This window comes from Plectropomus leopardus, chromosome 17 (genome assembly GCF_008729295.1).
Source record: "Plectropomus leopardus isolate mb chromosome 17, YSFRI_Pleo_2.0, whole genome shotgun sequence".
Classification (NCBI taxonomy): domain Eukaryota; kingdom Metazoa; phylum Chordata; class Actinopteri; order Perciformes; family Serranidae; genus Plectropomus; species Plectropomus leopardus.
In genome coordinates this window covers 23,599,375-23,612,600 of record NC_056479.1, presented here as the reverse complement: position 1 = coordinate 23,612,600, position 13,226 = coordinate 23,599,375, and the positions used below count along the sequence as shown (strand labels likewise).

The 13,226-nt window shown below is 40.7% G+C and overlaps 1 protein-coding gene across 1 annotated transcript in view; it reads left to right on the top strand.

Annotated features, from left to right (window-relative positions):
* The window catches only part of grapa (GRB2 related adaptor protein a), a 37,655-nt gene that overhangs the window by 5,135 nt on the left and 19,294 nt on the right, over nucleotides 1-13,226 (top strand). The window contains exons 2-3 of the mRNA XM_042504139.1: nucleotides 870-967; nucleotides 2,033-2,152. Coding sequence (XP_042360073.1) covers nucleotides 870-967; nucleotides 2,033-2,152 — 218 coding nt within the window. The remainder of the gene's footprint in view (nucleotides 1-869; nucleotides 968-2,032; nucleotides 2,153-13,226) is intronic.

Below are 13,226 nucleotides of genomic sequence, written 5' to 3'. Positions count from 1 at the left end.
CAACGTTGCCAAAGGAGTTTTACCATCATTAAAGGCAGGATCCATTTCACTTGTACATGCTTTAACTGTATGTCACGCTCTGCTTGCTATCAGTTTGTTTTTAGTTTATTTCAGTGATAAAACATAGCAGCATGGTGATAAAAAAAAAGACGCTAAAAAAAGTGAGCTCTGTAGGGGAGATAAAGAAACAAAGGGGTTTATAAATCACGGCAAACCAAGCAGAAAAAACAAAACAGCTTAAAATATCAAAATGACAAGGAATGTCACAGCTGGATTAGAATACTGAATAAAAAATGACATCAGAAGTGAAAAAAAGCAACAAGAGCAATGAAATGAGACACGATGAAACAGGTAAACATTAAACAAGTAAAATCGAGCATATCAGGTGACAGTGTGTCTCTCACAATTAAAAAATGTCCTCCACTGCCCTCATCAGTCCCGCTGTTTCTGTCCAAAAAATCAGAACAAGTCATTTATCGGCAGTTCCAGTTCTATTGAAAATAAAGGACTTCTGGTCTGTTTTGTGACACAACATGGGTTAATGCAGTTCAGATCTGTTCACTGGCCTCTTATGTCATCAAGAGCTTTATGTGGCATTTTGAACCGGCCAATAATCTCGTGTGCTTCGGAATCTGTATGAGTCGCTTCACGCGGCGATGGATGAAAGCCACTGTACTGGATAATAGAAGAAGAGAGGCCTGGTGAGGAGATTGATATACAGCGAGTGAGAGAGGAATGATAGTGGCCTTTCACCCGATGGTAATAGGCTGCGTCAACATCATTATGAGCAATATTTCATCTGTGTGTGTGTGTGTGTGTGTGTGTGTGTGTGTGTGTGTGTGTGTGTGTGTGTGTGTGTTTGCTCCTAGATCACCAACATGGAGGATGATCCTAACTGGTACACAGCTGAGCTCCACAACAGAAAAGGCTTTGTACCAAAAAACTACATCAACCTGCGGCCACACGCGTAAGTACACACACACACACACACACACACACATATACACACACACACACGCGCACATCTTCAGCTCATCTGTAAAGCACACAAATGCATTTCACACGTCCAGCACTGGTCCATCTAAACAGCTCATCAGTGAGTGTGTGCCGCTTGGGGCGTTTTCTGCTCTGCTTTGGACATCTGCACTCCGGCATAAGGCAGCCTACCCAAAGGGACACACTCACTCGCTGCCTTACGTAACCACACATGATACAGCCGTGTGTGTGTTTACAGTGAAGCTGCTGGTACACCCTGTTTCTCCATCAGATGGTCATACACCAGCTGGGCTCCACTTTTTTGCTGCGACAAACCCTAAACCGGCAACACGGCCATCGCAGCGGATCTGGCTCGTTAAATGAGTCCAGCTGGAGCAGCTAAGTGAAATTCGTGCACGGCGATAAGGAGATGCGCAGTCTCCGAGTGTTTTTCCTCCTCCACTTTTTCTTCACAGAGCCAGAATTCTGACCCCACGACCTCAACCGAGAGAGTCAAGTAATGTGGCATCCATATTGGATGTGCTCTCCCCTCATTTGAGCCATCAATCTGACTGCGGAGCACAGGCTCATGAAAGCAGAACGTCATTTATGCAAACCTTGCATCCAAACAAACTGCTCTACTAAGCAAGACTAATGAGCAAAAAAAAAAAAAAAAAAAAAAAAAAAAAAGTGAAAAATGGTACCATTACTTGCGCTTCACAGCTGACAACTGAAATCCAGCGTTTTGGGATTTCTTTCATGTGCATATTTAGCAGCGTGTTTAAAAATAACTTCAGAAATGTGCTAATTTAACTTTTCTTCCCTTCAACCTCTCTTTTTCTCTGTCAGCATTGATCTGTTCTGTTGAGAGCTGCTGTTCCTCTAAAGTCTCATTATTTCCACTGAAAATACAAACATCAAAAGTTTTATGATATCCAAACAAATGATTTATTGTGTGCCGAATTGGATTGTAGCTGCACAGGCCCCAAAACAACACAGTTCACGATCACATGCATAAAGCAGTGAAATAAATGACTCCTTTCTTTCTCGTTTGCAGCTGGTTTGCTGGTCGTATTTCTCGTGGTGTGGCAGAAAGTCGACTAAGACACAGGGAGTGCGGGGCTTTTCTGGTCAGAGAGAGTGAGAGCGCCCCTGGAGAGTTCTCCATGTCTGTCAGGTAGGAGATAAAGGGTCCTTCGAGAGTCTATGTTTTGCACATTTCAGCCCTGAAGCCAAAAGAAAATTTTTGCATTGTAAGTTTCACTAAACCGCGAATGTTACATTTGCATGTTTCACAAGCAACATATAAACATTAGATGCTGCGTACCTTGGCAAAGACACCTGCCACCTGCAGAAACTGAAGGCCACTGTTCAAGACCCAGAACATCAAAACCATCTAGGAATTAGCAAGTCATTGCTGTGCTTTCACTGGCTTTTAAGGCCCGAAATGTGGGTGTTTCTTAGGGACACTATAACTGTGTTTCAAGCAGCTTTTTAAGCACGAAAAGGGGTTGTGTTCATCCCAGACAGTGGATACATATAGCACGAAAAGCACTTTTTTATTACCAAGACATTACTGCTTTTTCTGCCAGGATAGTGGCACAAAAAGCAGTTGTTTTTTTGCAGAGACATCGCTGCTTTTCCTGCCATAACAGTGACATTAAAAATTATTGTTTTTTGCCAAAGCCAAAACATGATCTTTTCTTAACCATAAGCAAGTGTTTTTCTGCCTAAACCTCTTCTGTTAAAACATTAAGTTTAAATGTTTCACCATATAATAACATATAAATGTAATGTATTTGCAGAAACGTACAATCCCAACATTTTCTCTGGTGACTGGGTTACAAATTTGTTGTACACATCACAACCCTTGTATTACTATTTTTTTCACATTATTCGTATTCTCCATGCATCCTCTTATTACTGCAACGGCCCTGTTCCTCCGCAGGGACCACTGAAGTTCCATTCAATCTCCTCTAATGCAATCTAATTCAATTAGCAGACCTATACAAGCACATGCTGTATGCAAACATCCCTGCACATGCAGCATTCTTGTCCGTTTGATCATTAATAACATTTTGTGTGTGTGCATGTAGACTTTATGTCGGTGGCAGGGGATGAGAGGAACAGGCAGAGGAGGAGGGTTGGAGGATAAGGTGTGGGGAGGAGGGTAAGAGGATCTGCAACCCCTCTGGCCTGATGTGAGCTAATCCTGTCTGGCACACCGCGGCATCTGGAGCTGCTGATGGGGCTGATCGGTTGTCTTGTCGGGGGGGTTGACGCCGGTCAGGGATGCAGCTGAGGCTTGGTGTTGTGTTCCGGAGGGCTGTGTGGATATTGGATGTGGAGGTTGTCTAAGGAGGGGCAGAGGGAGTCCAGGGGATGAGTTTTGGCACTAAAGGCCAGACCTGGAACTAAGAGTTGGCTCTTCTGGGCTCCGGGTGCTGTAAGACGAACTGGCTTAAGTCTGGGGTTAAGAGACGGATTTGTGGTTTTGTGGTTCTGTTGGGACAAAGTCTGGGCATGATATCTCTCACCCAGTGGATTTAGGACAGGCCTTGGAAGCATTAGTAATTATTCAGGAAAGGAAAGCAAGTTGCCTGCATTATCAAAATCGAAAGGGAAAATTAAAGAGAAGGAAGAGAGGGGGGTGCTGTGTGTAAAACAGGTTTGCCAGGAGGGGACAGAGAGGATTTTGATGCTACTTGTCTTTTTTGGCTGTTTTTTGATGCCTCTCTGGCTGTTGTTGCTGGATGGTGTAGCAGCTTGAAAATTGGGTCAGGTGTTTGTGTGAGTTTGAGTGTGTGTGTGTGTGTGTGTGTGTGTGTGTGTGTGTGTGTGGTCCTTGTGTGCTGACAGCTCCCCTGTCAGAGGAGACGTCCTGACAGCAGTAACTGTGGAAACTTCAGCCCCGGCTCAGCTCGGCTCAGCTCGGTCCGGCTTTGACGTCAGTCCGTGAAAATCGGATCCACTTTCACAGCCATGATGAGTGGAGCCAGAAAGGGACTTTGTTTTTTAATTTAATGGAAATCTGCTGGTGAAGTTGGAAATCATGCAACACTGTGAATGTGGTCTAAGTTTGAAACATAGTTTTTTTATGATTTCATTGAAAGTGTCAGTTTTATATCCTTTATTTTTATTTGGATAACTTCATTTAGCACCTTAGTCAGACTGCTCTCATGCAACATTTGTAAATATCCCCACAAAAAGTAATGCTACAGAATTAGTATTTAACCTATGTAATAATGAAAGCTGTGATCACACGAGGAGTTCCCCCAGGAAACTAGTGTCCATGTCTCATGTCAAACCAAATTAATGTCTCGTCGTACGTAGCGTGACAACACCAAGCCATGTTCCTTTTTTTAAGCTCACTAATGTAACTTTAACCTTACCACAGTTCAACCAAAGTGATAAAACAATTAAAGAGCAAAGACACTTAAGTTTCAATCCATCTGCCACATGATAATGGACAAATGTAACATATATGTGGTTTGCAGAAACGTGCAACACCTAAATTTTTTTCTGGCAGCTGAGTTTAAAAGTTTACATTACATTTTATAGGTTGATTTCAGTATATTCTTTTAGACTCAATATATTTAGGTCTACAAATAATACATAAATAATAAAAAGATTGATTTAAATTAATTGCTGTCCAAATAAAATGATGGATCATTTATGGGTTGAGAGAAAGATTCGGCGCCGTTAAAAACCTCTTAATTACCTGATTATCTGAAAACTGCATCATCACTTTGACCTCAGTATTTCTAAAAACTCTGGCTATAGCTCAGTCCCCGATGTGTATTTCTCATAATTGGATTAGATTAGAATGATAAACAAGGCCGCTGTGTTCAATAACCCAATAACAGCTTTCTGATGGTTCATTACATTTTTTATTTTATTTATTTATTTACCTGGAATGAAGCCTAAGAAATGCAACTCCAAAACAAATTAAAACACAAAACAATTTTAAAATAAAAACAATTTGTCATCACAACAACATGTCACAGTGACACCCAATCCTAACAGTCTCATATAGACCTGTAACACCGTGAAATAAATCCATGATGGATTAGGACAATGTATCCGTAAGACAGGTCATATGATAATGAATTAGTGCTACATGAATTAGTGTACCCACTGGTACCCATGGGTTATGTACTTCATGTAAAGTTACACAGTTTAGGTTTAGACACAAAAACCACTTGGTTATGGAAAGGAAATAATGCTTGAGCTAAAAAAGCCCGATTTTGGAGGGAAAATCCCAGCCAGAGAAGTAGTCAAAGTCTCAAGAAAAGCAGTTTTTTGTGGCACTATCACAGGGAAACCACCTGGGGAACAAAGCCGTCCCGTAGTCTGTGTTTTTGCATGATATCCAACAAAAATGTACACACAATGATTAGCATGATGTTCTACACATTTGTGCCCCATGAATGATGTTACTCATTAATGTAGCGTTATGAAGGTTAGGTTTAGGCAAGTAAAGTTACTTTGGCAAGGTTTAGGAAAAAACAAAACATGGTGACAAGTTGACAACGTTCATTCAAATTTCACACGGTTCTGAACTCCGGTTTCCTGGGGTAAAAAAACAGTTTTTGACCGTGCCACCACCCCAACCTGCCTCCTTGAGGGACCATTTCTTTCTTTACTCTTGTCAGCACATTGGTCAGCTGATCACAGTCTTCCCAGCAACCATCCATTTTCACTTCATTTCATATCGCACCACTCTGTCAGTACTTTCGGCATATGAGCGTGACGCCAAAAGCTACCTTCCGCGTCCAAACGAAACACGGCTGTACGGTGCCACATGAGAACGCTTTGAGACAGAACCACACTGGATGGCACCGGGCATCCACAGGCAATGCACACAGGCAGCATCACATGAGAATGTGGCCGGATGAAACGTTGAAGGACAGCATCAGGTTATTACGCTGCCAATAACCACGTAATATAAGGAACGTGAGTGTGCTCATAGGTCACACAGGGAGGAAGGTGGATGTCTGTAACTTTGTTGCCTAATCTTAACCATCATGACAGTCTGCGCTGTTGTGCAAACATAAGGACCATGCAGTTTAATCACACCATGTGCATTTGTTGTCATCACAGTAACGGCACCCAGAAGCATAATCAGCTGTTGCAGAAAGATACCTAAAACATTAAAAGTAGATGCGGGAGGTCACTGACAGAGCAGCACCATGTGACAAGTTGGGATGAGAACGTGTCGCAAATATGTGGGTTACACACAAATTACTCGTCCGTGATTATGTGGGATTTGTGGCGGCTTTGATATATTACTTTTCGTGGGAAAACATGTGAACAGTGCATGAGAACAGCCATATAGAAAACACCTACGTTTGGTGGTTTAATAGCAAAACACCGGAAACACAGCAGTGACTCACTAAACAAAGCCTCTTTAGTTGTTGGTTGGTCTTGAACAGTGGTCGGCAGAATGGTAGGCGTCTTGTGTAGCTGTCATGCCATTCGCCACCACCCCCACCTTCCTGTGACAAAATGAGCTCATATACTACAATATTTTAGATATGTTGATATTACTATTAGATGTGCAAATTTAACATATTTGGGTGTGTAGAAGCATATCATGCTAACATTTTCTTCTGAACACGAGGCTGAACTTTATGTAGGTTAACTACATATTTCAAATGATGTAAGAAAATAATATGAATTTTTAAAGCACTATTTTTACAGGTCATTTCTGTATTTTTTCCACTTTATTTTATTGTTTACTAATTTTCAGGTAATTTTGTGCAATGCATATTTTTTTTGGGTTATTACTTATTTGTTGCTAATCGCTTTCTTCACGTTTTTTTTTTTTTTTTTTAAATAGAAATTAAGCCAAGTTGCTCAGGTTTCAAAGGGTTAAGTAAAGTTTCTGCTCAGAATACTTTCTGAAAGGTGGCTGTGAAAGAATACGTGGCTAGGGACTAGCCTCAGACTATGCCAGTGAATCTGTCCCAATGGGTTATTTAGTAGCTTATTTTTGGAAAGTGGAGCAAAGTGATGCCAACCTAGACTCTTATAGAAGAGATGAGGAATCCATTTTGCTTAGCTGGGCTTTCACAGTTCTCTTTGACTCAGCAGCGGATTCACCCGAAGGACGTGTTTCTGCCTTCCCCGAGTCTGAGTCTTTCACAACACTGTAAAATAGATCTAGACTAAAAAATGAAAAAGAAATGTGTGAAGAAAACGAGCTCAGGTACATCGACTCGGTTAAAAGGCAGCATGCTGTATTCCTGTTTTTCGTTGGTGGGGTATTTTTTCAGACTCTCACTGACAAGGGACATAACTTTCACTGTTTCTCAAATGGAAAATCTCACTTCCTCGTTCGCTCTCTGTCACAGTCACTATCAATATCAGTCCTTCCACCTACACTCGCAGCTGAACGTAACAACTGTAAAAAGTGTGCCTCTGTGAGTCATCAAAAGACACTCTAGGAAATCAGTGTCAGGAGCAAAAAGCAGACATGGCACATGGAGGGGAAGCAGATGCACAACACAATATCTCAAGCTGGAACGCAGATTCATTTATTTCAGTTGTTTGGTCAGACACATACTTTTTTGTATTTTCTTTCAATCTGACTTTAAGAGCAGTCGCCACTTTCTTTTTGATTGCTGGATGTCTCGACGTCTGATAGAGCTCAAGGTTGTTTCACCGCAGCTCGGTCCTTTGTAGGTTTTTGATGCGTTGTTATTTGAACGGTGTGGTGATCCGCCCACACATGCAGACACATAGACACACAACGCCTGGTTTTCCTGTGGTCTTTGTCTTGTCAGCTGACCGTCATGTAGAGAACAAAAGACCTTTTCTTTGCTTTCACATTCTGATCTGTTTTTTTAAACCAAATGTCTGTCAACAACTATGTGATGTGTGTCACATTTTTTGTATCTTCTTTTTGTGGCTGTTTTGTCCCTTTGAGGCACATTTGTGTGTTTTTTGGTTATTTTGAATATCTTGCAGGTAATTTTTTTGTCTTTTTGTTATTTTGTGTCTTCTTTTGGCTGTTTTTTGTCTCTTTGTAGATGTTTTGTTTCTATTTGTCATTTTATTTATCTTCTTGTGGTTGGTTTATGTCTCTATATACTTGTTTTGTGTCTTTTTGAAGACATTTGAGGTGTCTTTGTGGTAATTTTGATTCCTCATATGGTTGTTTTGTGTGTTTTCGAGGTAAATGTGTGTAATTTTTTGTGTCTGTTGTTGTATTGTGTCTGCTTTTTTTTGTCCTGTTGTCATTTTGTGTCCTCTTGGTTATTTTCTTTTCTCTTTGTGGTTGTTTTGTGTCTCTTTGTGGTTGTTTTGTGTCTCTTTGAGGTAAATTTGTGTATGTTTTTGTGTCTCATTGTTTTGTTTCTGTTTGAGGTATTTTTTGTATTGGTGTCATTTTGTGTCCTCTTGCGGTTGTTTTGTGACTGTGTGAGGTAATTTTGTGTATTTATTTGTGTTCCTCTGTGGTTGATTTCTGTCTCTTTGGGGTAATTGTGTGTCTCTCCATGGTTGTTTTGTGTCTTTGGTCATTTTGTATCTTCTTGTGGTTGTTTCTGGTTATTTTGAGGACATTTTGTGTCTCTTTGAGGCAATTTTGTGCCTTGTGTGGTCATTTTGTGTCTCTTTCTTTTGTATCTCTCTGTGGTCTTTTTGTGTCCTTCTGTAGTCATTTAAAGTCTTGCTGGGGCTCCTGACACTTTGGGTCCCTTGGGTCTGTGCCCAGAAATCCAGTTCAGTAATTCATCCGTGAGAGTGATGAGTATGAAACCACTGCCTTTTTCCCACTTTAAGTCAACATTTTCAGTGACAGTAAAAATACCTCTGGCCACTCTTGAAGACTATAAACCTGCTGGCTGACATGTTTTGCACGTGCTCACTAAAGCTGTTTTTCTAATGTTGTGGCATTTCAATGCGGATGCCACCATTTTTGACACGGCCTCTGATATCACTGACTCATGCTTCAGTGGCTGATGGCTCATACAGCAAAGTGCTGAATCGGGCCGTTCTTTCAGCTGCTATGTCATCACTCATCATTAGACTATTATCAGGGTCATTACTCCAAAAGGAAATCATAAAGGGAACTGACCCTTTGGACTGAACTTATTTTACAGACATATAATCTTCTTTGAGCTTTAAGTGACCCACTGCGGGCTCAGTGTCCCATGAATGTCATCACTTGGGTTTGGGCTCGATAACCCTCTGATAAATGCAAAATAGTTTGGAATATAGTTGGACAAATGAATGCATGTGGAGAAAATGCAGAAAAAAATCTGCATGGGAGAGTGAATAAATGAGTCAGTAAAGTTATGTAACACCATTCGGGAATACTTATATGGTGCTGGAAGCAATTAGCTTCATTTTATTCAGGTAAAATTCTCTTTTAAGTTGTGCTCTTGCTTCATGTGTGTCCAAGCCACTGGAGCAATACTTGACATTTTGGGAAATATTCTTATGTCCAATGAAGAATGAAGAATGAATACATGAGGGTGATATCGATCTCCTTGTATAACAGTCTAGTTTGAAGAAGAAACTCTTTGTACATTTCTACAAAGATGTTATATTTGCTTGTTTCATACATATTATATCATTTCTAAAATCATGCAGTATATTTGCTGACTTTGTCACTGGGATATGAAGGGGACTGTGGATGGCGAGTTACTGAGGCAGCTTATTCGTCAATATGTTTGGGTGTTTTTGGTGACCTGTTGTTGTCTTTCCATTGGAGATAGTGCCATGAAAGTGTTTCGTGTTTTTACAAAGGCATCGCTGTGTTTCCTGCAGGTGTAGTGCCTCGAAAATTGGTAGTTTTTTTCTTAAGTAATTTCTTTGTTTAATGCTGGTAGAGTGCCACAAACAGCGATTGTTTTTCACTGAGACATCATTGGTTTCCTGCCAGGATAAATAGTGCCACAAAAAACAGTCGTTTTTTACCAAGACATTGCTGCATTACAATGTCATAGTGCACTGAAAAGTTTTTGTTTTTTTGCAGAGACATCTCTAAGGTTCCCGCCAAAATGGCACCACTAAAAGTGTTTGTCTTTAACCAAAACATTACTGCGTTTCCTGTCAGTATAATGCCACGACATCACTGCATTTTCAGCTAGGATAGTGCCACAAAAAGCGATTTTTAGCTTTTTTTACTTAGTCATTACTATTTCCTGCCAAGATGGTGCCACGAAAAACGATCATTATTTATCAAGACATCGCTGCATTTCCAGCTGGGATTGTTCTAACAAAAAAAGAGCATTTAAAACCAAAACATGAACCTTTTTTAACCACAACTGAGTGATTTCTGTGCCTGCTGAAATGTAAAGAAACATAAAGTTCATTGTATCTGCTATATAATCGCATACAAATCTAACATATCCATTGTTTGCTGCGATGTGCAATGCCAACATTTATTCTGGTGATTGGGTTGCGAACTCTTCGAAAGGGTGCTGGAGGTTTTAGGAAATATACCCATGATGATATCTTTGTCAAAGTTTGTAGTAACCATAGAAAAAATGTTATTCTCATTTTGTTTTGTTTGTATTTTCCACCGCGTATACTTTTGGGACCAAGAGAAAAGTGTGCTGCTATCTTCTTTTCAATTGTCCAGTTAGACTTTCACAGCTTACCCCATAGCTCAATGGCACCAATTGAAAACCACAGTTCAGTGACCTAAACACAATTGAGACAGACTTGAGGGAGACAGAGACATAAATACAGAGAGAAATAGAGAGAAGAGAGGAGAATATAAAGAGAGATGAAGAGAGACAGAGGGAAAGAGCAAGCAGCGACTGCAGATAAAACAGACAGGAGAGGGAAGAGCTTATGGCGGGTGGAGGGGGGAGGGATGCATGATTTAACTTTTATTTCTCTGTTTTCTCATATTGACAGTGGAGCTGAAATAAGACCAGTCAGTCCTTTGGGAAATAAACCCCCCCGAGGGTCTCCTCCTTTTTTTTCCCCATCTTTTTTTCTATTCAATTTCTCTCACTTTATTCTATCCTTAGTCCTCACTGCCTTTTTTCTCTCTGTGCTTCTCTTCTCTGGATCTGGTGATGTGGTGGAACATAAATCACAGTAAACAAAAAACAGTCGTATGTCATAAAATCATAAATTTATGACTTTGTTTAGCCTGAGAGGGTCTTCATATAATGGACTTGAATTTGAGTCCACAGTACTTACAGTACAGTACATGGTACATGTTACCAACTTAAATGAATACGTCAATATTTTGGGAATGATAGGCCGAGCTGTAGCTTCAAGATGCTGTTTGATTTGCATCCTATAGCAACAATTTGATGTAAAGGTCTAGTGTGTGGGATTTAAGGGAATATAATGGCAGACATGGAATATATTTTAAGTATGTTTTCTTTGGGGTATAATCACCTGAATATGAAAATCTTTGTGTTTTCATTCACACTCATATCTGTTCACTAAATACAAAGCTAAATCCAGCAGCAGGTAAGCTTAGACTGGAAACAGGTAAAAGGGCTCAACTAACAAAAAAAGCATAATTCACAAAATGTCAAACTAATTCTTCATGAATTTACCATATGAAACAGCCTAAAAATGTGTAAATTATGTTTTATTTTAAATGTAGCATTGCTAACTAGGATATCCAAATCGCTCGGCTGGTTTGACTAGTGTGAACTAAGCTTGGTAAGATGAGTAAATAAAGGTAGAAAATGTTAATTTTGTAAGCGTTTCAAGTCATCGTTGTATTTTTCCCCTTGCTTATGTCATTTCTGTAACTAGCTGGAGTGTTTGTTAGCCACATGTTAGAAAAGCTGGGTCTCTTTTTCTGCCTGTTGAGATTAAACTAAAGCGGTTAGATTAAGTCTTTCCTTGAAGCATCCCTGGCAATGAGAAATGATTAGATAACTCAAATCTATATTTATTAGATGATTATCTTTATTGCCAGTTGCGGATATGGGCTCCACAGCCTGGAATTGATCTCAGTGTATGACAGCATTTATCCAAATTTTCAGGCTGACACGAATGACTTCCAACTCGCAGTATAGGGGATTGAAAATGATACAAGCTATACAGAGATGGTGCTTTTTAAAAGCGAAATGTTATTTCTGTTTTTCCGCATAAAATCAGTTTTTGTTGAGATATATCGATTGGTTTAGAATGACAGCTGACTCGAGGAGAGACTCCCTCTCTCAGACCCATATCATCTCCGTCTGAACGGCTGCTCATTGAACCGTCAACACACTTTGGACTAAACTGCCTCCACCAGACATCTTTTATCACTTTTCCACTCACTCGCCGCCTCTCTGCACACCCTCACACCCACTTCCTCCCTCTGCCCTCTGTCCTCATCCATCTATGGGAGCAGTGATGGCGAATATTTATCGATGCTGCAGGAGGAGCTGAACCTCTCACTCACTGACACGCTTGGTTGACACACTTTTACAAAATCACACACCATGTTCGGCCCGTGATACTGAGATAACAGTCGAACACGCCAAAAACTGATGGAACCGGCGAGCACATGGGCTGACGTGCACTCTGATAACTCCTTGACACGATCATCGGTTACTGACACACACACACACACAGTCACAGAGTTAAATTGACAGCTGGAGGTGTCAGCACGGCCGCGTGAAGTATTCCAGACATCTGCAGCGGTTTAGAAACTGAACAGCAGATTAGAGAAAGGGGGGGGATGGCAGGATGAGAGACAGAGAGAGAACAGGGAAGTGAGACTAGATTGATGGAGAGAAAGTCGAGCAAAAGATGGACGGACGACCTTCACGCGTCTTGAATTATGCTGGCGCGGAGTTAAAGTTTTATAAATAACTTCTGTCCTCATCTGCAGTGTATCTCCGTCTCTCTATCGCTACATCTATTTCATTTTCTCTCTTTCAATCTTTCTCATTCTCTCTTAATCTCTCTCTCTCTCACCCGTTTCCTTTTAGTTGGAAAAAGAAAATAATCTCTCTATCGCTGTGGGCCTTAATTACACTGGATCAGGGAGATGAGAGGGCACTTGGAGAGTATGCTCTGTGTGTGTGTGTGTGTGTGTGTGTGTGTGTGTGTGTGTGTGTGTATGTAAGTTCGTGATCGAGCTGAGACAGATGCTGTCTGTGTTATGCACACTGCTCCTCTGATGTCTCTGGGTAATAATTAATAAAAACGTCGACATGGCATCACCTAACGCTGATATGGCTGCTGCATTACATCTGCTCTCCCTCCGCCTCTTTCTCCTTCCTCTTTAAAGTGTTTTTTTTTTTTTTTCACTTTTACGAGGCACTTCTGGT